This window comes from Physeter macrocephalus, chromosome 19, assembly GCF_002837175.3.
Source record: "Physeter macrocephalus isolate SW-GA chromosome 19, ASM283717v5, whole genome shotgun sequence".
NCBI classification, from domain to species: Eukaryota; Metazoa; Chordata; class Mammalia; order Artiodactyla; family Physeteridae; genus Physeter; species Physeter macrocephalus.
In genome coordinates, this window is record NC_041232.1 from 17,817,540 (window position 1) to 17,844,994 (window position 27,455).

Consider the following 27,455-nt stretch of genomic DNA (forward strand, 5'->3'; position numbering starts at 1 on the left):
TTTGCATTCTGTTGCTTTTAAGATTTTCTCTGTCTTTGCTTCTCTGCAGTTCACTATACTATTTCTAGGGCCGGATTTCTTGTTATTTACACTTTTTGTGATTTGTTGGGATTCTTGCATCTGGATGATCACTTCTAGAAAATTCTCAGCCATTTCCTCTTCAAATAATATCTCTCTCATACTCTGGTCTTCTGAAACTATGATAAAATGTATATTTGACTTTGTCACCTTTCTCAGTCTATCTTCCAGGTATTTTTACCTTTCTTCTGTATTTTCTAGTTTTTTTTCCCGTTCTCTGCTGCATTCTGCTGTATTTTCTTTTCATCTGTCTTCCACTTCATTTGTTATTTTGCAGTGTCCACTCTGATACCACGTCCATCCATCCATTAAGTTTTTAGTTTTGGTTATTGTACTTTTCATTTCTAGGGTTCCATTTAACTTCCCTCTGCTATGTTCCTTTTTTTTTTTTTTTTTTGGCTGTGCTGCAGCATGTGGGATCTTAGTTCCCAGACCAGGGATCAAACCTGTGCCCCCTGCAGTGGAAGCATGGAGTCTTAACCACTGGACTGCCAGGGAAGTCCCTATGTTAACTTCTTTTTTATTTTAAGATTTTTTTTTTTATATGGACCATTTTTTAAAGTCTTTATTGAATTTGTTACAATGTTGCTTCTGTTTTATGTTTTGTTTTTTTGGCCGTGAGGCATGTGGGATCTTAGCTCCCCAACCAGGGATCAAACCTGCACCCCCTGCATTGGAAGGTGAAGTCTCAACCACTGGACTGCCAGGGAAGTCCCCCTATGTTCACTTTTAATAATTCCTGTGTCCTGCAGATTTTTGGCTGTTTTTCTTTAAGCAAAGTAAGCATGAATGTGTTCTTTTGATTTAATTTATTTATTTATTTTTGGCTGCGTCAGATCTTAGCTGTGGCACACGGGATCTTTCGTTGCAGTGCACGAGCTTCTCTCTAATTGTGGTGTATGGGTATCCTCTTCTCTAGTTGTGGCGCACAGGCTCCAGGGCATGTGGGCTCTGTAGTTGTGGCGCTCGGGATCCAGAGACCATGGGCTCTGTAGTTTGCAGCATGCAGGCTCTTTAGTTGAGGCATGGAAGCTTAGTAGTGCGGCGTGCAGGCTTAGTTGCCCCACAGCATGTGGGACCTTAGTTCCCTGACCAGGGATCCAACCCGCGTCCACTGCATTGGAAGGCGGATTCTTTACCACTGGACCACCAAGGAAGTCCCAGTATGAATGTTTTATATCTAATACTTCCCATATGTGAAGTCTGTATGGATCTGTAATGTGTGTTTCTGTAGGCTCTCACTCATGGTACCTTGTTTTCTTATGTACTTGGTTGTCTTCTACTGTGTGCTGCTTTGAAAAATAATTGTGTGGTTCTCCTATGACGTAAAATGAAGGTCCCTTCCCCCCAGACAGGATTTACATTTATTTCTGCTTGGTGCTTAGGAGTACTGTCAGTGACTTTAAATTCATGCCTTGAGGTTTCATAGGTCACCACTAGGATAGAGTTTGGGCTGCAGATATTTTCCTGGTTCTGCTCAGCACCAAGGCAATGCTGCCTGCAGTTCTTTTGAGTTTGGGGGAAGGTTTGCTTGTACCCTGTGGTGTTAGCCCTTTAGGGGTCACAGCTTAATGTCCTTTGAGACTTCCCACTTTTGGTGGGCCCTGGATTTGAGTTTGCCTTTTTTACTCTGTGAGCCCTCAAAACCCCTGCTTGCTTTTACAGCTTAGTTTATTTGGATAGGTAGATGCCACTAGGAGAAAAGTTGACCTCTCCTAGTGGGTATTCTGATGATCTCTCTTTCTTTCTCTTAGATTTTTGCCTGGAAATTCTGGACCACCTTATAGTTCTTTGATGCTTCTGTAAGGATTTTTTAAAAATTTGGTGAGTGGCCGAGATGGTGGAATAAGAAGACCCTGAGCTCATCTCCTTCCATGGGCACACCAAAACTACAACTATTTATACACAGCAACTATTGATGAGAATGACATGAAGACTAGCAGAAAAGATCTTCTGCAACTAAAGATAAAATGAAGGAACCATGAGACAAGTAGGAAGGGTGGAGACACAGTATAGTCAAGACCTATACCCCCAGGTAGGCGAACCACAAATGGGAGGATAATTACAATTAGAGAGGTTCTCCCCAAGGAGTAAAGGGGTCTGAGCCCCACATTGGGCTCCCTTTCCCAGGGACATCACACTAGGAAAACGAGTCCCCAAAACATTTGGCTTCAAAGGTCAGTGGGTGCTTTTAAAGGGCACACTCAAAATCATGAAACCAGCTTTACAGTGGAAGAATGGATAAAGGAGATGTGGTATGTATCCATCCATGTTGTTGCAAATGGCAAGATTTCATTCTTTTTTATGGCTGAGTCATATATATATATATATATATAAATATATATATACACATATATATATATACACACATATACATATATATACATATATATACACATATACATATATATACATATATATATATACATATACATATATACACACATATACATATATATACATATATATACACATATACATATATATACATATATATATATATATATACACATATACATATAGAATGCTTTTAGACTTATGGAAAAATGAAGCAGACAGTACAGAGGGTTCTCATATACCCCAGACCCAGATTCCCGTTATTAACATTTTTTAACAATATGGTACATTTTTAATGATACTTATACATGATTATTAACTAAAGTCCATAATTTATTCAGATTTCATTAGTTTTTTCCTATTTCTATTCCAGGATCCCATTAGGATATTGTATTACATTGAGTCATTATGTGTTCTTAGGCTGTGAAAGTTTCTCAGACTTTCCTTGTTTTTGATGACCTCAACAGTTTTAAGGACCATTGGTCAGGGATTTTGCAGAATGTCTTGGGATTTTGTCAGATGTTTTTCCTTTGATGAAACTGAGGTTATGTGTTTTGGGGGGAAGACCACAAGTAAAATGTCATCCTCTTCACTTCATATCAAGGTTACATGCTCTCAGGATGACATCACTTAGCTGAGGTAGGGTCTGTCAGGTTTCTCCACTCTGAGTTTTTCCCCTGTCTACATTATATGTACTCTTTTTTTTGGGTGGGGGGGGGTGCTGCATTGGGCCTTTGCTACACACAGGCTTTCTCTAGTTGCGGTGAGCGGGGGGCTGCTCTCCGTTGCGATGTGTAGGCTTCTCATTGTGGTGGCTTCTCTTGTTGCAGAGCACGGGCTCTAGATGCTTGGGCTTCAGTAGTTGCAACATGTGGGCTCAGTAATTGTGGTGCATGGGCTTAGTAGCTCTGCAGCAGGTGGCATCTTCCTGGACCAGGGATCGAACGTGCATCCCCTGCATTGGCAGGCGGATTTTTAACCACTGCACCACCAGGGACGTCCCCGTATGTACTCTTTGGAAGAAAATCATTATGTGATTTAAGCTCAGCCTTAAAGAACTTCACCTCTGTAATGGCAAATTGCCTATAGAAATTACTTGGATTTCTTCTACAAGGAAGATTTCTGTTTTCTCCCATTTATTTATATCAATATGAACTCATGGATATTTATTTTATACTTTGGATTATAATTCAATACTACTTTATTTTATTGCTCTAATTGTTCCAGCTTTGGCCATTCAAAGCTTCTTCACTTGGCTCCTGTGTCCCTTTGACATAACTTCATCTCCTTGATCATTGTTTTTGTGTTTGAGCACTTCCTTACTTTCTGGCACTAGTGTTCTCCAGGCATTTGTACATTTTCTGCCTCAGTCCTAGAATCAGCCATTTCTCCAAGGAGACTTGATTCCTTTAATTGGAGAATGGCATCAGAAACCTAAACTGGGAGCTAAGTGTGCTCATCGCCACTGGAGTGTCCTTGCTTCTTGGCCCACTCAGTTGACAGTGCAATACATGTGTGTATACACATAACTAGAAATATTTCTATATGGAATTGTCTGTATCGATATTAAGCTAAACATCATTTATCCTGGTGTTTCCAACTGTAATTCACTGCCACATGGATCATTCTAGCCGTCTTCCCTTGCTTATCTGTAACCTCCTACTCCAACAGTGAGAAAACTGGCTACCACCATCTGCCATCTGTATCACAGCATTTTCAGTTATTCTCAGCAACCATCATTACTGAAAACTTCCTCTTGTTTTTTAAAAGAAACGGTAGAATATTATTTAGCCTCTACATGTTCGTGTGTTTGCAGGGGTTTTTTTGTTTCTGTTTTTTTTCTTATACTTGATTTCTAGTATCACAGCATTGTGGTCAGAAAAGATGCTTGCTATGATTTTCAATTTTCTTAAATTTACCAACCCCAGTTTATGACTCTATCCTGGAGAATGTTCCATATGTACTTGAAAAGAATGTGTATTCTGCTCCTTTTGGATGGGATGTTTTATGTATATATTCCATTTGTTCTAATGTGTCATTCAAGGCCAGTGTTTTCTGTCTGGATGATATGTCCATCGATCTAAGTGGTGTGTTAAAGTCACCTACTAATATTGTGTTACTGTCAATTTCTCCCTTTATGTCTGTTAATATTTGTTTTATGTATTTAGGTGCTCCTGTGTTGGGTGAATATATATATACAGTTATGTCTTCTTTGGATTGATCCCTTGATCACAATGTAATGTCCTTTGCCTCCTGTTAAAGTCTTTGTTTCAAAATCTATTTTGTCTGACACAAGTATTGCTACTCCAGCTTTCTTTTCATTTCCCTTTGCATAGAATGCCTTTTTCCATCCTCTCACTTTCAGTATGCCTTTTGATCTGAAATGAGTCTCTTGAAGGCAGCATATGTATGGGTCTTCTATTTGTATCCATTCAGTCACTCTATGTCTTGGAGCATTTAGTCCAATTACATTTAAAGTAATTATTGATAGGTATGTACTTATTGCCATTAAAAAAATAAATTTATTTATTTATGCAGGCTGATGCAGCCATCAGGTCTTCGTTGCTGTGTGCAGGCTTTCTCTAGTTGCGGTGAGCGGGGGCTACTCTTCATTGTGGCGTGCGGGCTTCTCATTGCGGTGGCTTCTCTTGTTGCAGAGCATAGGCTCTAGGTGCGTGGGCTTCAGTAGTTGTGGCTCACAGGCTCTAGAGCACAGGCTCAGTAGTTGTGGCGCATGGGCTTAGTTGCTTTGTGGCATGTGGGATCTTCCCGGATCAGGGCTCGAACCTGGGTCCCCTGCATTGGCAGGTGGATTCTTAACCACTGTGCCACCAGGGAAGTCCCACTTATTGCCATTTTGTTAATTGTTTTGGGCGTTGTTTTTGTAGTTATTTTTTCTCCCTTTCTTCTTTTGTTCTCTTCCCTTGTGGGGAATATGCTACTAAACAAGCAGTGGATCACTGAAGAAATCAAAGAAGAAATTTAAAAAATACTTGAAGACAAATAAAAGCAAAAACAGAACGATTCAAAATCTGTGGGATGCAGCAAAAGCAGTTCTAAGAGGGAAATTTATAGTGATCCAAGCCTAGCTCAGGAAACATGAAAAATCTCAAACAACTTAACTTTACGTCTAAAAGAACTAGAAAAAGAAGAACAAACAAAGCCCAAAGTTAGTAGAAAGAAAGAAATCATAAAGATTAGAGCAGAAAAAAAGACTAAGAAAACAATAGGAAGGATCAAAAAAACTAAGAACTGATTCTTTGAAAAAATAAACAAAATTGATAAACCTTTAGCCAGACTCATCAAGAAAAAGAGAGAGGGCCCAAATCAATAAAATCAGAAATGAAGGGCTTCCCTGGTGGCGCAAGGGTTAAGAATCTGCCTGCCAATGCAGGGGACTCGGGTTCGAGCCCTGGTCTGGGAAGATCCCACATGCCGTGGAGCAACTAAGCCTGTGCACCACAACTGCTGAGCCTGTGATCTAGATCCCGCAAACCACAACTACTGAGCCCTCGTGCCACAACTACTGAAGCCCGTGTGCCTAGAGCCTGTGCTCCGCAACAAGAGAAGCACATGCACCGCAACAAAGAGTAGCCCCTGCTCGCAGCAACGAAGACCCAATGCAGCCAAAAATAAATAAATTAAAAAAATAAAGAAATGAAAAAGTCACAACCAACACCCCAGAAATACAAAGGATCATAAGAGACTACTGCAAATAACTACATAATGGACAACCTAGAAGAAATGAACAAAGTCCTAGAAATGTACACTCTCCCAAGACTGAACCAGGAGGAAATAGGAAATACATAAACAGACCAGTTACCATTAATGAAGTTCAATCAGCAATAAAACAACTTCCCGAAAACAAAAGTGTAGGACCAGGTGGCTTCACAGATGAATTCTGTACATTTAGAGAAGAATTAACACCTATCTTTCTCAACTATTTCAAGAAATTGCAGAGGAAGGAATGTTTTCAAACTCATTCTACAATGCCAGAATCACTCTGATACCAAAACCAGACAGAGATATCACAGAAAAAGAAAATTAGAGGCTAGTATCACTGCTGAACATAGATGCAAAATCCTCAAGAAAATATTAGCAATCCAAATTCAACAATACATAAAAAGGATCATACGCCATGATCAAGTGGGATTTATCTCAGGGATGCAAGGATAGTTCAATATCTGCAAATGAGTGTTATATACCACATTAACAAATGGAAGAATAAAAGCCAGATGATCATATAAATAGATGGAGAAAAAGCTTTTGACAAGATTCAACATCCATTTATGATAAAAACTCTCAACAAATTACATATAGAGGAACATACTTCAACATAGTACAGGCCATATGCTCGCTGCAACCAGAGAAAGCCCGCGCACAGCAACAAAGACCCAATGCAGCCAAAAATAAAAATAAAAAATAAATTTATTGTTTACAGGTGACATGATACCATACACAGAAAATCCACAAGATGCCACCAAAAAATTATTAGAGCTCATCAATGAATTTGGTAATGTTGCAGGATACAAAATTAATATACAGAAACCTGTTGAATTTCTATACACTAACAATGAAGTATCAGAAAAAGAAATTAAGAAAACAATCCCATTTATAATCACGTCAGAAAGAGTAAAATACCTAGGAATAAATCTAAGAGGTAAAAGGCCTGTACTCTGAAAACGATAAGACACTCATGAAAGAAGCTGAAGACAGAAATGGAAGAAAGATATCTCATACTAATGGACTGGAAGAATACTGTTAAAATGACCATACTATCCCAGGCAATCTACAGATTCAGTGCAATCCCTATCAAAATACCAGTGGCATTTTTCACACATCTAGAGCAAATAACTCTAAAATTTGTATGGAAACACAAAAGACCCTAAGTAGCCAAAACAATCTTGAGAAAGAAGAACAAAGCTGAAGATATGTTCCCTGATTTCAAACTATACTACAAAGCTACAGTCATCAAAATAGCATGGTACTAGCACAAAAAAACAGACATATAGATCAATGGAAAAGAATAGAGAGCCCAAATGAGCCCACGATTATATGTGCAATTAATTATGACAAAGAAGGCAAGAATACACAATGTGGAAAAGACAGTCTCTTCAGTAAATAGTTTTGGGAAAACTGGACAGCTACATGCAAAAGAGTCAAACTGGACTACTCTCACACCATGCACAAAAATAAAGTAAAAATGGATTAAAGACAAATGTAAGACCTGAAACCATAAAACTTCTAGGAGAAGATGTAGGCAGTATGCTCTTTGACATTGGTCTTAATAATATTTTTTCGGATCTGTCTCAAGCAAGGGAAACAAAGCAAAAACAAACAAATGTGACTACATCAAACTAAAAAGCTTTTGCACAGCAAAGGAAACTATCAGCAAAATGAAAAGGCCACCTACTAAATGGGAGAAGATATTTGCAAATGATACATATGACAAGGGGTTAATATCCAAAATATACAACTCAGCATCAAAAAACCTGATTAAAAAATGGGTATATGATCTGAATACAGTTTTCCAAAGACATACAGATGGCCAACAGGTACATAAAAAGATGCTCAACATCACAGTCGGGGAAATGCAAACCAGAACCACAGTTAGCTGTATTACCTCACACCTGTCAGAATGACTCATCAAAATGACAACAGGGGCTTCCCTGGTGGCGCAGTAGTTGGGAGTCCGCCTGCTGATGCAGGCGACACGGGTTCGTGCCCCGGTCCGGGAAGATCCCATATGCTGTGGAGCAGCTGGGCCCGTGAGCCATGGCCGCTGAGCCTTTGCGTCCGGAGCCTGTGCTCTGCAACGGGAGAGGCCACAACAGTGACAGGCCGGGGTACCGCAAAAAAAAAAAAAAAAAAAAAAAAAAGACAACAAATCACAAGTGTTGGGGAGGGTGTGGAGAAAAGGGAGCCCTCATGCACTGCTGGTGGGAAAGTAAATTGGCACAGCCACTAGACAGTATGGAGGTTCCTCAAAAAAAAAAAAAAATAGAGCTACCTCGTGACCTAGTAATTCCACTCCTGTGTATTTTAGAAAAGACACATGCACCCCAATGTTCACTGCAGCATTATTTACAATAGCCAAGACATGGAAGCAACCCAAGTGCCCATCAGTAGATGAATGGATAAAGATGTGGAACATAGCAATGGAACATTACTCAGCCATGATGAAATTTTGCCCTTTATGACAACATGGATGGACCTGCACTTGAATATTTCACTGGGCAGAAAATGTGTATTGGACGTCGTTCCTTGCTGGCTCATAGATATAACCTTGGGTTTTCTGAAGGCTGCATAATACTCCATGGTAAGAATGTTCTTAGTTTTATTTAACAGCTAGCTTGTTTATTGATGGGCATACAGGTTATTTCCAATCTTTTGCTAACAATAGTGCAGCAGGATTTTATGTTTGGCTTTGTAAACGTGGGGGGATTTCACCAAAGTGAAGTGCTTGATCAAAGGGTATGGATGTTTAAAAATGTCATAGATATTGTCAGATTGCCCTCTAGAGATTGGGCCAATTTATATTTTCACCATCAGCATGAGCTGTTTCCTAATGCCAGCTGCAAAGGAGAGATTAAACTTTTATCTTTGTTAGTATGTTTAGAGAATATGCTCTTTGTTATATGCATATCTATTTTACTAACTCCAGAGAGGTGTATGCTATTCCAAAAATTTTACATTTCTATGTAGTCAGTTTATCACTCTCCTGGGATTTTGTGTCATGCTTAGAAAGTCTTCTCAGCTTCCATGTTTTCTCCTGGTACTTTTATGCTTAAAAAAAAAAAAAAAAACAGATTTGCAAAAGGCATAATGAACCCCTACATACATGGTACCCAAGCATTACTTACAGAAGTGAAACTCTGCTCTCCCTCCCTCTTGAACTAACCACTATCCACCTACTCACTTCCTATCCCTGTGGCTGGTGTCTGCGAACTTGTTACTTATGTTTGCTCCTAGTCCACAGAGGTGAGGAGCTTGCACTGTGAATCCACCACATGGCTGTTTAGCTGTGAGCTGGACTTTCTCATCAAGGAAGCTAGTGCACATGCCTTAGCGCAGACAGGCACTGGCCCTAGGGCCAGGTTAAAGAGTATGATATGGTCATGGAGTTCCCTGGCTGTGCAGTGGTTAAGACTCTGCACTTCCACTGCAGGGGGCACACCACAGGTTGGACCCCTGGTCAGGGAACTAGATCCTGCATGCTGTGCAGTGCAGCCAAGAAAAAAAAAAAAAAAAAAAAAAGACTATGATATGGTTTTATTTTGCATATTGTAAACTTGATATGCACTGCACTTGGTGGCACTGTGCAGGGAGGTTTATCTGATGCCTGGTTTGTTTATTCATTTTCACTGATACAGAGTGATCTCAACATGCCTTAAATATATTTACCCATTTTCCTGTTGTTGGTCATTTAGGTTGGTGCTTTTCTTTTGCAAACATCCTGGTATGGCTCTTCCAGCACTTGTGAGGAATTCCCTAAGGTAAGGATCTGCCAGGTTGTATGTTAAGAGCATCTGTAAATGTACCAGATGATGATACCCAATTGCTCTACAATGTTAAGGATGGCCCATTGTCCACATCCTTGGTATTAGAAGACCTGTTTTTTTGTCAATTGATGGGCATGAAATGGTATCTCATTGTGAATTTGCTAGTGAGATTGAACATCTTATATTTACAAATTTTGTTTATATCATTTAGCCATTTTTCTTTTGGGGTATAACTTCATTTTTCAAATCTTCTGATCCATTTGCAGTCAATTGGGTGTGAGGGATACAGCCATATTTTTTTTTCCAGAATAACCAGTGACATAATGGATAAGCCAACTTTTACCTACTAAGCTAAAATGCCACCTTTCTCAGATAATACATTTAATGACTATAGGTTTTATATCTGAGGTTTGTACCCTTCCTTGCTACTCTTGCATTTTCTTCATTTTTATTAGAATCAGTCTGATTAAAACATTTGTTGGTATTTTCATATATTATTAACAACGTATGACGTGTGTATCATTCATACTAAGATATTAATTCCCCCTGAATTATTAAACTTCCCTAAAAATAAGGTGTTCTCATTGATCCAGTATGACCATTGCTCCTTGCTGTTCACTCCTAGGCATTTTCCCTTCTCTTGTCTGACTATAGTGACTCTCCAGAACAGTGCTAAGTTGTGGGCAATAGTGGACGGTGAGTGTAATTAATTCTGGAATTCAATACTTCTGGCTTATTTTTCATTATGTCAAAAAAAAATTATGGGTACTCAAAAGTTTTTTTTTTTCCCTTTACAGAATGGATGTTAAAATTTATCAAATATTTTTCCCATGTATATAGATTTCAGTTCCTTTTTTTTGGGGGGGGGGGCTCCTTTCTCTTTTTTTAAAATTGGAGTATAGTTGGTTTACTCAGCTCTTTTCTGTATCTATTAACAGTGGGAATGTAAAATTTTACATTTTGCATCTGAGTAGTATTACAAGTATCTCTCCATCACTGTAGTCTCCGAGCTGCTGACAACTTTTAAATCATGTTAATTATCTCTGAAAACCCCACTCATGACACACTCTTTTTCTCATACTTGAGGGGAGACAGTGGAACCAGGGCAGGAATATTTTATGGATCTCATGTCACACAACCAGACCTTCCAGCACTCTGCTCTCCTATGCAGAAAAAGTCAACAGGAACTTTCTGTCCCTTTTATCTACCTAAGGGCACAACTGCTCAGGGCGCAGGGCTGGAGGCCCTCAGTGCACATCACCCACCCCTCCTGCAGGAGAACAGTCGACACCACACTGTGAACTTATCGTAGAATAGATTTATTTACCTGAAACCATGTCTGTGCAATGCCTGTTACCAGCACAGAACAAACTGCTTTCTATTTACAGTCTAAGTCAAACATGCGTTGTGATAAATTGACGTTTAGCATTTTATTGATATAAATGCATCACAATATTCGTATTGCACCAACATCTGTCTACTGCTTCTGATTTCATTAAATAAGTTACATTTAATACAGTGCAAAATAGCTGCACACTCAAAAAATAACCGAAGTTATGAACTGGAAGCCTACATTTTTAACCATTCAACACCTGTAGTGTTTTCAATAAATTTATAAATAAGCAAACTGTACAGGGCCAATTAAAAAGTAGCATGTTTCAATGACACCATAGAGAAAACTGGCTACTTACAACTGAAGGCATGCATTACAACTGAATATTGTACATTTATTTAAGGTGTGACATTTTGCACAGAGAAATATGGAGACTTGGCTGATGGCTTCTAAGTTCTTGGATAAGGTTTCAGAACCTCATTCTTCTTGCAGCAAAGAAACCAAATTTCTCTGGAGAGGCTTTCTGATTCATTAAGCTAAACTGTACATTTGTAATTATTTTGATTTAAAAGCTAAAAACCCCACTGGTAATACACGTTTCCTCCACATAACACACAATGAGTTGGGGAGTTTTTTCTAATTTCCTTTTTCCCCCAACATCAATCATGCAGAGGGCTGGTAGATGTGTTGCTAAAAAAACGCACATGCACGCAACTGAACACCCTTAAATTTCTGCAAAATGGTTTAGGAAGCGGTTACTCCAGTATTGCTGAAAAGGAAAGAGAGAGGAAATCAGCTTTATGAAATATGGGGAGGAAATGTTAGAAAAACTTAAGATTAATAGTGACAGATGAAAAGGAATATTCGGTTTGATCTCTTAAGATTAAGACTAGCATTTCTGATGAACTGTCCCTGAGGGGTTGCCCACACAGGGTAGCATCCAGAAGCACTGGCTCAGCAACACAGGCCCCTCATGTCACCTGGCTACAGAGAATCCCACCAGGCAGACACTTAATCGCTTCAGGTATAACAAAAGTTGAGAAGAAGTCCTCGGTTAGCAGTGCAGAGGGTAAGGAAGGCGAAGCAGAGTGAGCAGCATGGTAATCAGCGCAAAGCCCCTCTTCCTTCCTTCCCCGGGGGCCAGCCTCTGGGCTGCACCCAGTCCTAGAAGGGGAACTGCTTATCACTGTTCCCTTTCAAGAAAAAAGGCCGCAGATTACCCTCATGTGCAGGGTGGTGGTTTTGACACAATTTGGTGCATCCGCACTGCAGACACAACAGGCTTGGCAGACACTGAGCTAATAACGCTTGTGGTTTTGGATGTTCCTGAGGTCTGCCCACCAACCACACAGACATTCAGGGGCCCGAGGCCCCAGTTTGAAGGTAATGTGGCAGCTGCTGCTTGTGAGGGAAGGTGGCAGTTGCCCTGCTTGTCTTTGAGCTCCTGCAGCTCTCCCTACCCAACGTGTCACCTGCACCGTGCAGATGCAGAATGAGCTGCTGGCACAGTACCCCACCTAGGAAACGTGCAAGACTGCCATCTCCTGGGCAAAGGGTAAAGTTCTACTAAAGAGGTCAGCCTGGGCATGGGGGGGCAAAAACAAAAGCAGAACACTGATGGGATGGGCCTTCAGCCCACTTGCCGGTTGAGAAAGAACCTGGAGCAAGTTTCAGGCAAGAGCTGCCTGAGAGCATGTAACATGATGGGTCTGAGGATGGTGCCGTCCTATCCAGCTCCTGATGGTGGCAGAAGCAGAGAGGCCAACAGTGCCTTCCTGCGGGTACTTGGTGAGGATGGGGCTGGGTACCTGCTGCTCCCTATAGGACAGAGGCCAGGGATGTGCCCACAGCAGCACTAACTACGGAGGAGGTGCCAATGCAGACGTTTTTTGGCGGCGAAGCCTGAAACAGCAGACAAAAGGACTCTGCACCACTGGGTCTTTCCCACTCCCAGCTGTCTGAGTTGAGGGAAATGGGTGCCTAAACCACCTCTGTGGGCTGGACAGGCCTGAAGCTGAGAAAGCACAAGGTAACAGCCTTCCATACCATTCAACTTACTTTGTAAGGGCCAATAATAATCAAGGAACTGAGTCAGGAAAAGTTGACCACTGAATGGCACCCCACCCAACAAGCTCAGACATCCTGGTTTGGTTTGCAGCCGAGACACACTCCTTGCATTTGATCTGCTCAACCTGTTTCTACACCCCATAACGCTAAAATTGGCAAAATGTATCCCCTATGTTCTCTGCCAAGCAAACCAGCTTCCTCCTCCTCTGAGAGGCCTCCACGAGCCAGGCCAGGACTCTAAATTAAGAATCCGCCTCCATGTGCCCTTTCTACCCCCTTACACGGAGACCTCTTAACTTCGCAGCACCTTGTCCTGCTTGATACCTGTTAACCTTTCTCAGCATTTACACATCATGTCTTCTGGCTGGCCCTGTATCCAGGGCCCAAGTACCTTCGAGTACCCACAAGAACTCTTGGGGCTTCACGTGGAGGGAGCTACCACCCTGAATACGAGCTGCTGCCTAGGCCCTCCTTCACCCTGGCGAATGATGGGGCTGGTCGTTTGCTAGCTGAGCAGAACTATGGTCAGTATCTTTTCTCTCCAGGGGTACATTAAAGCACAGTTAAATCTCAGCCGCAAAGAGTATGGCCCAGAAGGTGGAAAAAGGTGGCCTATTTAAAATGAACCAGGGAATTCCCTGGCAGCCCAGTGGCTAGGCCTCAGTGCTCTCACTGCCGGGGCCCGAGTTCAGTCCCTGGTCAGGGAACTAAGATCCCACAAGCCGCGCAGCGCAGCCATAAAAAGAAAAAAGTCATGCAACAAAGGATGCATGAGTTCATTGGTTCAGTTACTTGCTTTCACTCGCTTTTTGCTTTTTAATGAACCAGGTAGCAAGATTCTGGGACAAGTCCTTGCAGCTAACAAAGATCAAAGGAACCATGACAAGATTTTTGTGAATCCTCATCCTGGCATTTGTGAAGGCACCTGTCAGTCTGACCAAAGCAGAACTATCTTCTCTTCCCCCAGGCCCTCCCCCACTGACATGTGGCTGTGCTGCTGTCCTAGGCAGTGGGTGGCATCGAGAACAGCTACCCCAGCCCACAGATGCATAGGTGCCACGTAAAATCGTATGCCCGCTGCTCCCAGGGTGCCTGACATATAAGGGGCTTACTCATTAGTGTCATATAGCCAGTTCATTTAGTGGCAGTCACCTTTAGGCTAAAGCATCCAAATTTCAGGGAATACTCACGTTAGTTGATGGATGTTGGAAGGCATTGGAGGAAAACACCACAGTTAGGACTGTTAATGACTTACACACTTGGTTAAGACTGATCTCGAACATGCGCAAACATTTATCATAGTAACGGCGGTGGTTAGTGCCACATTCAAATAAAAATAGTTCTATACAATATGTTCATTTGGTCATGTGCTATTTACAGATTTTACAAAACACATACACACACATACACACACACACACTTGCCCTTATGTCCTCTACACCAGGCTAAAACAGGCCAGCAGAAACTTGCATAAAAATGTATCACAGATAACAATTAGTGCCTATACACTAAAAATAAAATTCCTACAACTACCTATGCAGCAGAACAGGATCCTTCTTCCCCTCAAGCACAGTAAAACTAAAAGTAAAACTAAGAAGAGAAAGTTGGACAGCTGTTAGTTCAAACTAAGCCACTTAAGTTAAAACAAGACAGTTATTTTTCTCTGTCCATTTAAAATGTTTTATTTTTCTTTTTAAACTAGATTGTGAAGTGCCACTGAAATAGGCAATGTTGGCAAAACAATGTCTGTTACAATAAAATACATTAGACATTTAAATAAATAACCTTAAAAACTATGTGAGGGGACATGAACCCAGTCGATTGAATCTGGAACAATGTTTTCTGCACAAGCGAGAACAAGCATACCTCTTGTTAAGACTGATGTAAACAGAACCATCAAAACCCTACAGGAGAAGCAGCCGAGCGGGGTGGGGGTGGAGGTGGGGTGGAGGTGAACAAAGGGCCAAGGGGTGAAGGGGTTGGGGGGGGGGGGCAAACCAAAAAAAAATACTGACTGAGGTAGCAGTACTCTGCTCAGTGCAGAAAAATTGGCTTATGAATAAAAATTAGACTGTGATCTCAGATTAAATCCAGATGATCATGCAAAAGACACAATACATGCTATTTAGTTTTAGAAAAAAACCACACACATTCATTTCCTAAAATCTGCTGCCAATTAATTTGCTGACAATGTCTGCTGGCTCAACTATTTTTTTTATACAAGGATGAGTATTAAACAGAACACTGTACATGCTTTTTCATCTACAAAAAAATATTTGCATAAAATAGTGTTAGTTCTCTGTACATGTCAATGGACACTTTATGTGTATAAAAAAGGAAAATCTTGCCCCACTGGAGTCAGAAAAAGCAAAACAAAATCTAGAGTATGAAACCTCCTTCACCAGCCAGTATGTTCATGTGAAAATTCAGCAGAAATAGACAGTTGCTTTAAACAATAAAAAAATTGATTAAGTTAAACATCACCTTTATGCAAAACTGTCAGTCAAGACCAGAACATATCACTAAAGTTAGTGTCTGTGCTATAGACCCAGATCACCAGGGGCATTATGAGCAGCACAAAGGGCCAGGAGATCCCATCGGTGCATGCTGAGAACGAGCAGGATTTGGTGGCAGGCTGCACACACTCTTTACCAGGTTCTAGGTAGTTGCGGGCCACAAACTTGAGGGTCTCATCCATTAGAATCACAGGCAAGGAGATTTTCAGCACCATCAGCCACTGGGTCAAATTCAGTGGTGTGATCTGGAAGATAAGCTGAAACACAGAGAAACCTCATCAAGCTCCCTGACTTGCTGGACAGGCAGCCAGGCCCCAGCCCAGGCTCCCCCCACTGCTTACTGGCAAGGGTTCCACGTAGAGGATTAAGAAATGGAGTGACATGGATAGGCAGATGGAGCCCACGAGCCAAATGTTCTCCCAAGGGGGCATCCTCAGCAGGGACTGGTTTTCCGACAAGCTGCAGAACAAGGAGAGGTAGGTGGGTGAAATGTGCCTGCTGAAAGGGCAAAGGCATATGCCATCACCGACAGAGACTGCTCAGAACCACACTTCAATAAGGCGACGGCTAACGTGGCACTGCCTATTACCTACTGACCTAATTCTATAAAGTTAAGGAAGAGTGTCCAGATGTGGGACAGACTTCCAATTTAGATCTAGGCTTCAGCACAGCGATCCCATTTCAGTGTGTTCAAACCTGCTCTCAATTGCCCTTGACACTTTAGGCTATTTTGAAAATTTCCATTTTTGTCACCGGCTTAATTAGGTGATACTGTTTGTCTCAATGCTAGAGGGCCAGAGCTCCTTCCCTGTGGGCACTGGCACACAGGGGTGCAGAAGTCCCTATTTTTGGCCTCTGCTGGCTGCTGAAGAACATGTGGCTAAGCACTCCCACTACTTCCTGGAGGTGATGATGACTTAAGCTCTTAAAACCGGTGCTGCTTGTTCTTCCTTTTGGGGAGGGCGGAGCTTTCCTGTGCTTCTCAATCAACCATGACACACACACAACACAATCCCCCAGCGCCCCGGCTGTCAGGCTCTCGTCCCAGCATGCTGAGAAGACTCACTGACCTGTTGAGGGCGTTGCACATCTCTATGGTTACTAGAACAGAGAGCGCCATTGTCATTGGGTATGGGGATTCAAAGACTGTACAATCCACTCCTTCAAAGTCCGGGTTGTCCTCTTTACACTGTAGGAAATGGCTCTGCAACAAAAGCCCAGTCAAGTTCCTGATCAGCCAAGGACATTTCCAAAGTCCACACACCAATTCCACACCAAGCCCAGAACACAGACCCACACAAAATCTCACCGCATTTCCCAGAGAAGCCCTGGTCCTTCAGAATAACCTTAGATGCAACTGCTTATTGTTATCAGAGTATTAAGATTATTTGACTGACATCCAAACCATAGAAAGCTCAAGGACAACTTTGTTTGTGAAAACTGAACGACACTTTGCATCTAAGGTACAGAAACAAAGGTGGCTACATACCAGCTGGTAGAAGGACACTCTCGGACCACCCTCGGCAGCAATGAACCACCACGCAGCAGCACCCACGGTAGCAGCGCCAACATAACCTGGGAACAAACACCATGACACTAACACACATGGGGTTTACGGCCGGCAGCGTTACTGCAGGTGCTACCTCGAGGGCCAACCCCTAGGACAGAGATCAAAGATATGGTATGTCAATGAGCCTGTGCTGCCACTAGCACCTGCTCACTTGCATCAGATAAAGCAGCTAGGCTGACGGTTTCCGCAATGACAAGGGTATCTGTGGTACAGAAGAACCAGGCAACTTTTCCTCCAGAATTTGTGAGGAAAAGCACCTACCAGAATTGGTAGGACCTTTACACTAGCCGTGCCCTCTCTAAACAGCGGCCAGTATGTTAAGGCTGCAGGCATGTGTCCTCCGTGTAAAGAAGGCCATGCTGTGCTGGAGCACCAGATCACACCCGTCATGACTTTTTGGCAAACTCATGCTACCAGTTATACACGAATTTATTTGCTCCATCAAAGGCCTGGCAGAACCTTTATATGGAAAGGCCATTAGAGCAGTTAGTGCAGAACGCTGAGCACATGGCAGTGCTTGAAGCCAATTCTGGGACCATCCCCTCCCCCACCCCAACAATTACTTCTGAATAGAACACAGGCACTTGAGAATAAGAGACTGTCCCAATGCAGTAGTATCCACTGAAAGGTCCAAGTGCACACCCTCTAACCCAGCAATTCCAACAGAGCAGTAGGCAGGTGGTGCACAGCAATGAGGCAGCTATACTGGTACTGATGTAAAACTACCCAGAAAACAGGGAGAAATACAAAAAGACAAGGTTCAGCATACAGGTGTGTACAGCATGCCACTGCTTGCGAAAATAAACACCTAAGATGGATCCATTTGCTAGAGTATCCCAAGAAGGCGTGCCGGAGGGGAACCAACTGGTTGAGGGCCTTCCTGCTTTATGCCACTGTGTGCTTTTTGAGTGTTAAATCACGTGAACATATTAAAACAAAACAGTTTCCTGCAGGACCTTAAGGAAGTCCTTTAACCTCTCTGGGCCTCACTTTCCTAACCTATGAAATGAGGAAGAGAGAAGCAGCATCCTGGGTCAGGACGAGGTCTACAAAGATGACACATGTGGAAGAACCAACCACTGCTGATGAATGCACAGATGCCGTCTCTCACTCAGGGAAAGGGGGACTTCGATTTACATCTTGGTGATTTAAGGCCTCAGTTGTCCCTGTATTTCCTTTGCCCATAGATTAAATGTGAGAGCCTCATTCACAAAGGCCCAAGGAAGAACGAGGATGCTAAAGTAAGGGACTAACTTTACTGTAAACTGGGTATACACAGCTCATTAAACTGCAAGAGGGCAGTCTCCATATTTTGCTACCCTAATATGGAAATAGAAAAAATGTGCTTTTAAGGGATGCATTTACAAAATTTGGACTCAAACATTCATTTAAAAATCAGTAATATAAAAACTGTACTCACAGCCAATAGCCAGGTAACGGAAAAAGAGCCACCCACTGATCAGTGGTTCCTTTGGGTTCCGGGGTGGTCTGTTCATAATGTCCAGATCAGGAGGATTGAACCCCAGTGCAGTGGCAGGCAGGCCATCTGTCACCAGATTGACCCAGAGCAGCTGGACAGGAATTAAAGCCTCAGGAAATCCAAGGGCTGCTGTTAGGAAAATACTGTTTCCATCCAAGGAAAGAAGAAAAAGACCCCAAATTATTTTTGGCCACTATTTAAAATAACATCACCACCCCATCTTCCTCCATAAAAATCAGTGGACAGCAATGACTGTTTTAACTTTTTCCCTGGGCAATCATAAAACATTTATTATATCCAATTCCAAATTAAGTTAACTTCTACAAGACCAAGAATTTTATGTTACCTTATATAGTTAATTTTAATTCATTTCTATGTTAAAGTGCATCCTTTGCACACTGGAGCAGCCGTAGACAGCCCTCCTGAGGGCCAGAGGAAGTACCTCTACGTTCACAAGGGCCTCCTTCGTCTTGCCCAGCCCTCCCTCTCTCCCGCTGCACTAAGAGCAAAGCTGCTGCCACATGAAGAGCAAATCTGGAAAACTGGTCATCACAAGTCAAGGAACATACATGTGACCTGTCATAGGGACCCACCAAACAACTTCCCCGACATTGGATGAGATGAGGTAGCGGATAAACTGCTTCATGTTGTTGTATATCGCCCGTCCCTCCTCCACGGCAGCCACGATGGTGGAGAAGTTGTCATCAGCCAGGACCATCTCAGAGGCGGTTTTAGCCACCGCGGTGCCAGAGCCCATGGCAATGCCGATTTCAGATTTCTTCAGAGCAGGAGCATCATTCACACCGTCTCCAGTCTGAAAGGGTTAGAAACCCACCACTGGTTTACACCTGCCACCTAACATGCTGCCAACAAATGCTCAGCCATCCTCAAGCCAGGGAATGAATGGAGCTGTTGGGCCTCTGGACAACAGAATTCTCTGGGAGAGTTTTCGTTTTTGTAGGTTGGTGTCATAAAACACATTTTACCTGGGAAATGTAAAATTGCCAAACGAGCTAATAGGTGACACTTCAGATGGAAGGGGGACAAAGGGGACTTCAAATTATCTGTATTATTTTTACCAAACAAAACACAATATGGCAGTCAAAACAAAATAGTTGTATCCACATGGATAAATCTCAAGTAAAGGCAGACTTCAAAAATATGTAAACTATAATATATAATATATAGAAAGACCAAAAAAGGGCAAAAACATTTAAATATTGTCTACAGATACAAAACTATCATTCCCATGTATGTTTTCTATACTTTTACTAAACACCCAGTACTGAATTCAGAATGGTGCTTTCCTCTGGGAGAGAGAAGGGAGGGGGGAGGAAAGAGGAAGGGAGGAAGACAACTATAATAACTGGTTTCAAGCAACAAAATTAAGTTGTTTTTAAGAGTGTGAAGTTTCACAGATAAGCAGCAGAAAACAAATATGACACAATGTTAACATGTCTCCGTGAAAAAATCAGATGCAAGGAAGAATATGGGAAATGCTTCATCAACAGGTAGCTCTTAAGAGAACACATCACCAGTACATCTCATCTCAGGTAAGGCTATCCAAAACTGGGTGACAGTGTGTGGATTATGTCCTGAATCAGCTTTTAGAAACGTGAGATACAAACTATATTTTAACCACAACAAAGATAAAAAAAGATATCACCAAATATTTCCCGTGACTGATTCAGACTTCCAGGTCTTAAACTTCTCCAGAATCTTCCATGCATGCAACATACAGCATGCCAACTACTGGTCAATAGAATCCTTGAGAAACAGCCCCAGATCATGACAAAAATAAAGAAGTTCCAAACATGGGAGCTATTACTAAAAATTTAATGGTCAGAATTAGAATCTGCTGTGTCTGTGCAGTCTGTTACCTGTACATGTCTAAAGACACTCACCATGGCTGTAATCTCATCAAAAGACTGAAGAAATTCTACAATTTTAGACTTGTGGGAAGGTTCAACTCGAGCGAAACAGCGGGCATTCAAGCAGGCTTCTCTTTGGGCTGGAGGACTGAGCTCATCAAACTCCCGACCCGTGAAGGCCTTTGACGTCACATCCTCGTCCTGCCTGAAGATGCCAATGCGCCGGCAGATGGCCACAGCGGTGCCCTTGTTGTCACCCGTGATCATGATGACCCGGATGCCTGCCTGCCGGCACAGCTTCACAGAGGAGGCCACTTCAATTCTCGGAGGGTCCAGCATGCCCACACAGCCAACAAAAGTCAGATTGGTCTAGAGTTAAAGAATCACCTTATGTCAAAGCAGGAAATTCTGGTTTTTCCCCTAGTGTGGACAGCAAAGGTTTCTGCATTTTCTTATGACAGAATTCACACCATTGATATAAATCCAATGAAGAGCAATACTAATTCCAATAAATCAGAAACAAAAATCACTACATTCTTGTTACCAAATTCTTTAGCTTTCATAATATTCTGAAATGAGGAAAAAAATATACCGAGGAATAAAAACATTTTGATAGTGGCCAATTAGTGGCCCACAGTACCCAAATTTGTTCCCTGTTCAAGGCTTCAGGAAGTCACATACCTGATGTGAAAGTATTCCGTGAGCAGAAAAGTAGACGGAATCTCTCCACTTGGACAATTTGACCTTCAGTAACTAACGAGTGTTTTAAAAATAGCCTCAATTTTAAAAATATCTTAATTTACATGAGAGCTGCAAAATAGGTTTTTAGCCTTGATGATTCTACTTTGAAAGTAACAGGCCTGTGTTAAGTTGTTAACTGTGCATGTTTGAGGCAGCAATCTAAATTATAAAGGTAATACATTTGGCCTGCAGAAAAACAAATAACCGCACCCTTTTCTCGGCAAAGGCAAGACTCATTTGACCTTTTATTGAAGGAGTGCTGTCTGAACACAATGAATGTGCAGGATGTGGGCAAAGAAGCTTTTCATTAGCTAACCTCATATTTAATAAAGTTGGCAGAGTCCTCCAGGTTCATTTCTTCTCTTCTCAGTGGGTTGTCGTGAGTGGCCAGAGCCAGGCATCGCAGTGTGTCGCTGCCACTGCCCCATTCCCGAATGACAGACATGATCTTCTGTTTGACTCCAGGAGTCATGGGGACTTTAGTACTTCCAACTCGAATGTGGGTACACCTGTCAATGACACCTTCGGGGGCACCCTGGAAATGTTACAAATTTAGATCAACAATTTTATTTATTAGCTCACCCAGGATTCCAATCCCGGTAAGAACATCTCAACTGCAATCTGCTGCACTTGCCTTCACAAACATTTTGCTCATCGACGTCCGGCTTGGTTTGTTTGGTGTACAGTAAACCGACATCGATTTTCTATCGCGCGAAAACTCTAGAGTAAATTCTTTTTTCATCAACTGTTTAATGACCTATAAAGAGAACATATATGGAATATTATTGGATGGCAATTTCTGTGCATTTTTGATTTGTTACACAAACATTCACTAAGTACCTATTATGTGAAAGGCAATGGGGATACAGCAACACACAAACCAAGTTCTCACCCTCATAAAACTTACCCTCTAGTTTGGGAAAGACACACTAGAATGTGAAAGTAGATTATAAGTGCTACGGAGAAGAATATTTAAAAATAATCAGGGAAGAGAGAAAATTATGTAGGATTGCACGTTTACATAAAGTATACATAAAGTATTGAGAAGGCAGTATTTGAGTAAAAATGTGAAAGATGTGTGAGTGTGGCAGAGAGAACAGACATGCAGGCTGACGTGACCTGGCACGTTCAAGGGGCCTCCAGGCCAACATGGCTGGAACAGAGTTTGCAAAAAAGAAGTGAGAGGTTAATGGCAGGGGTGGCAGAAGCAGGTTGTAGGATCTTAAAAGTCAATGTAAGGCATCTGGCTTTTTTAACAGGTGAAACAGGAAGACAATGGAGGGTTTCGGGCTCTGGCAGTTAAGTATTAGCTGAAGCAGGGGCAAGGAACACCACTTAAATATTCTAAATAGCTTTATATAGCTAGTGGGTACTATATTAGATGTCAGCACATGGACAGTATTTAAAGTCATGAGGTGAGAAGAGTTCAAGGGAGTAACTGAAGACACAAAAGGCCGAGGACTGGGCCCTGGAACCTCTTCACCTCTGATGGGATGTGGAAGATGCAGCCAAGGAGATGGCAGGGGACAGGGGGTGGGGGAGGGAGGAGAACTAGTGAAGTGAAGGACTTTCAAGGAGGGAGAGACTGACAGGATAAACTGACAGCTCAGGTAAAACGAAGACTGAGAATTAACCTTCAGATTCAGATTTGGACTGTCTATGTATACAATCATGTTACCTACAAAATAAACATACTTCATCCTTCCCAATTTTTATATCTTTGATTTTTCTTGCCTTACTGCATGAACTAGGACTGCCAGTACAACACTGAATAGAAATGTTGAAAGTAGAAATTCTTCTTTTGCCATTAGATATGATGTTAATTTTGTGTAAATACACCATCAACTTGAAGATAAGTTTGTTGAGTTTTTATCATGAACTGAGATTAAATTTTATCAGATGACTTTTCTACATCTATTTAAATGGTCTTACGGTTTTTTGCCTTTACTCAATTATGTGGTGAATTACATTGATTTCTCCCTAATTCAAATATTTAATAGTAACTGTAGAAATCCCAAAGAACCTCAGCATCCAATGTAGGCAATTACAAGTGGGCTGAAGCCATCCTCTCAGCAAGAGTTGCCCCAAGCAACAAAAAGACAATCACTATGAATTCTACATTATTTAACTGATATATTACTTATGTATTTAGTTTCCATTAAGCTTTTGTACCAATGACTCTAGGAAGACTGAAAGAATGAGTAGTGATTCTGAGTAAGGTGCGGACCTCGGCGCCAGATACATCCTAGGGGGAGAGAAGAACAAAGCCATTGCTTCCAGTATCAGGGCTGTGAAGGAAGATCAACAGTCCTATCCAAATGGGCCACTAGGCCTTAAAAAGCTGGTCCTGCTCTATTCACCTCGGTACTATGAAAGGTTCTTGCTTTCGGGGGCGGGAGGAGTGGGCAAAAGTTCACTTCTGGGAATTTTCAGTGAGTGAGCACCACGACAGTCATTTCTGACCCCTTCACTCAGCTGCTGCAGCAAAAAATGAGGCAAAGGAGGACACAGAGCAAGAGAACACTTGGACCGCAGACTCTTACAGAACGGACACTCCTGCCCTTATTTGCAGTGGTCGTTACAATTAACGTACCACTTTTTTTAAGTTCCATATGCTACTACTTGTTTCCCTTCGTTGAGCAGTTACAGGTCTAGAATCATACAATTCTAAATCTCAGTCTCTGTGAACCTGAATCTTCAGGTTGCTTCTGAAGGGTTTAGTCACACCAACTAATAACAGAGCTGTCAGACAATGTGGCTTTGCAAGGATTGGCCCCCTGCTTAATGACAATTGGGGTGAATTCCCTATAACAGAAACAAAGGGCCTGGATGTCTGTTTCATGAAAACCATGTAAATCGGAGCAGGATGCCATAGGAGCTGCCCAAGACCCTCATGGCAGTGAGACTGTTAGTTGTGAAGCACAGATAGGGCGACTATACTTCAGCTGAGACATCCTCTATGCCGGTGTGAGTTTTGATTTCTCGGGATAGTATAAAGGAGGCAGAACAATGTAAAGGGAACAGAGTGCCACAGCGGAAGTCCAGTTCTGCCTCATATTGTCACTCACCTTAGGCTGCCCGTGCCGTGTGGTGCCACCCTACTCCAAGACACACTGCCTCCTGATCTGCCCTGGATATCCAGGGAAGGATGAAAGAAAGGAAGAGTAGTGACAGCTGACCACTTAGTAGAAATGAGCCTTGCTTTTGTATAACTAGGAAAGGCTATATTTTTAACTTCCCATTTCTCCGTATTCTATCTACCAGGAAACCCTGACGACAAATCAAAGACGTGCTGCCAAGAGGAACCTCAAGCACTAACTGGCAGCCGTCTGGAGATGCCAGGCAGGAAGAGATGATGTGTAGCAGAACCCAATTCCAAAGAGATCTAAGCTCCAAGGCTGGGAGGCAGCAGGTACTGGGAATAGGTCTGGAGGACCCACCGCAGATCTCCTGGCTACACCACCCTGCACTGCACGAAGAGGATGTTCACCCTGGCGCAGAGGGGCAGGCATGTTTGCAGGGTGGCTGTCTGTGGGGGTGGCCCAGACGGAGACTGTGGGGCTGGACCTGCTTCCTTCTTAGGTACCTTCTGCTCCTGCTCGGCATCACAGTCCCCTCCACCCGTCTCTTCCAGCTTCTGCACTTCCCATTTCTGAGCTTCCTTAGCTCGCTTCTTGGCGCCATGCTTCTTCTCTTCCTCTCGTTCCACTTGTATGTGCCGCTGCGTGTTACTCTGACCTTCGTGTGTTGTAACATCTTGTTTGCACACTGCTTACGCTGCTTCTCATCTAAGCAACCACTCACCACTCTGTCTAGGACAAAGGCTGAATCTGTCCTGCAGTAAACTGTCAGTGGATTCTGTGTCCTCACACACTTGGTACAGCTGGACCTGAGTAAAACCACCTGAAACAGAGGCTGGCAGACACTGGCCATCTGGTCAGCCTCCAGCACCTGGGTCTCCTCAACAGACTGGTCCATCCTGCCTGCCACTTTGTTCAGCCCAAGAAACCCAGGCTCTGGTGCTCTGACAGGCAGGGGGAAGGCAGCTGAGGAGCCACAGATTTGTCTAGTGTCTAGGGCAGACACGCCTGCACCCTGCAACACTGCCACCTCAGAGCTTTGAATGTCAAGCTAGCCTTGTAGTTGTGGTAATTCTGCTCAAATATAACACATCAAAGTTTTGATATATTACTAGACTCAATCTGCTAATGTTGTGCTGAGAATCTCTACTTCTATTGATGAATTATGAAGAATACTAGCTTGTAACTTCCTTTTCTTGTCGCATCCATGTCAGGTTTTGGTATCACGGTTATGCTGGCCTCATCAAATGAGTTGGTAAGGGTTTCATTTTCTGCCCTTTGTTTTTTTTGTGGCCGTGCTGCACAGCTTGCAGTGAAAGCACCAAGTCCTAACCACTGGACTGCCAGGGAACTCCCCCAAACTGGTATTTCTCTACCGTTATACAGAACTGGAATTTTTGTGGGGTAGATTTTTAATTATAGATTCAATTACTATAACAGACACAGGATTATTCCATTTTTGTGTCAGCTTAGAAAGCTGTGTTACTGAAAGGACTTGATATCTTGTCTTTGCTATTTCCCTTCTACTTGTATTTAATATGCTGGTTTCTACTTTCTTCAGATGGAAGCTTATTTATCTTTTTGTTACCAATTTCTAGTTTAATTCTTTCACGGTCAGCAACCGGCTGTATTTCAATCCTTTGTAATTTGTTGAGTCTTGCTTCATGGACCAGCAATATGGTCTATTCTAGTGAATGTTCCTTATGCATTTGAAAAGCATATTAGAAGTAGCACAATAGGGACTTCCCTGGTGGCGCAGTGGTTAAGAATCCACCTGCTAAAGCAGGGAACACTGGTTTGAGCCCTGGTCTGGGAAGATTCCACATGCCATGGAGCAACTAAGCCCGTAGGCCACAACTACTGAGCCCGCGTGCCTAGAGCCCGTGCTCCGCAACAAGTGAAGCCACCTCAATGAGAAGCCCGTGCACCACAACAAAGAATAGCCCCCACACAGCCAAAAATTGATTAAAAAAAAAAATAAATTTTTGAAAAGAAATAGCACAACAGAAATAAGGGTTGGATTGAGTATATTTACAGTGTTGTTCCATATCCTGATTTTTCAACTGCTTGTTCTGTCAATTTTTGAGATAGCTGTGTTAAAATCTCCAACTCTCATTGTGAATTCATCTACTTTCCCTTTTATTTCTGTCCACTTTTGCTTCATGTACTTTTTAAAAATTTTATTTATTTATCTTATCTTTGGCTGTGTTGGGTCTCTGTTGCTGTGCTTTCTCTAGTTGTGGCGAGCTCTTCATTGCGGTGCATGAGCTTCTCACTGCAGTGGCTTCTCTTGTTGCGGAGCAAGGGCTTTAGGCACATGGGCTTCAGCAGTTGTGGCTCATGGGCTCTAGAGTGCAGGCTCAGTAGTTGTGGCACATGGGCTTAGTTGCTCCGCGGCATGTGGGATCTTCCTGGGCCAGGGCTCGAACTCATGTCCCCTGCACTGGCAGGCGGATTCTTAACCACTGCGCCACCAGGGAAGTCCTTGCTTCATGTACTTTAAATGTGTTAGTAGTACACATGCATAAACGATTGGACCATTTAGCACAAGGTCATGGGTAACTTGGACAAGAGGTTTTGATAGACTAGAAGGAGGCAAAAGCTTGACTGGAGTGGATTCAAGAAAATGGGAAGAATGAAACAATACAAGAAATTTTACTGTGAAGGAAAAGAAGCAGGGTGCTTAAGGCAAAAGAAAGTTTTTAGATAAAAAACATACTATTTTTTCTCTAATGAAGATCCAGTAGAGATGGGAGACTGATAAGCAGGAAAGATGTTGGGGCTTACTAGACAAGGAGCAGCTGGGTTTTGCTGGGAGCAAGAAGAGTCCATTTCACAGCACCAGGGGAGACGGCAGACCTTATGGGCACAGAGGCTGCA

At 42.4% G+C, this 27,455-nt stretch overlaps 1 protein-coding gene and 2 long non-coding RNA genes across 5 annotated transcripts in view; 1 reads left to right on the plus strand and 2 right to left on the minus strand.

Moving 5' to 3' along the window:
* LOC114484347 (uncharacterized) lies at nt 1–27,429 on the plus strand. Its single transcript, XR_008615926.1, has 4 exons — nt 1–2,113; nt 8,462–9,911; nt 10,543–10,613; nt 24,760–27,429. It is a non-coding gene; the product is annotated as an uncharacterized lncRNA (long non-coding RNA).
* Nucleotides 3,085–8,468, minus strand: LOC129391573 (uncharacterized). Its single transcript, XR_008615927.1, has 2 exons — nt 8,039–8,468; nt 3,085–5,375 (listed from the first exon to the last, which is right to left on the minus strand). It is a non-coding gene; the product is annotated as an uncharacterized lncRNA (long non-coding RNA).
* The window catches only part of ATP2A2 (ATPase sarcoplasmic/endoplasmic reticulum Ca2+ transporting 2), a 67,359-nt gene continuing 51,124 nt past the window's right edge, over nt 11,221–27,455 (minus strand). For 2 of the 3 annotated variants that reach the window (XM_007104217.4, XM_028479971.2), the window contains 9 exons: nt 22,130–22,252; nt 21,812–22,030; nt 20,788–21,123; nt 19,477–19,697; nt 18,824–19,026; nt 17,323–17,408; nt 16,904–17,037; nt 16,175–16,292; nt 12,415–16,090 (listed from right to left, as the gene is read on the minus strand). In XM_007104217.4, coding sequence (XP_007104279.1) covers nt 15,821–16,090; nt 16,175–16,292; nt 16,904–17,037; nt 17,323–17,408; nt 18,824–19,026; nt 19,477–19,697; nt 20,788–21,123; nt 21,812–22,030; nt 22,130–22,252 — 1,710 coding nt within the window. In that variant the 3' untranslated portion in view covers nt 12,415–15,820. Of the gene's footprint in view, nt 12,020–12,414; nt 16,091–16,174; nt 16,293–16,903; nt 17,038–17,322; nt 17,409–18,823; nt 19,027–19,476; nt 19,698–20,787; nt 21,124–21,811; nt 22,031–22,129; nt 22,253–27,455 lie in introns of those variants that run through there. The other variant, XM_028479970.2, reaches the window with a different exon arrangement.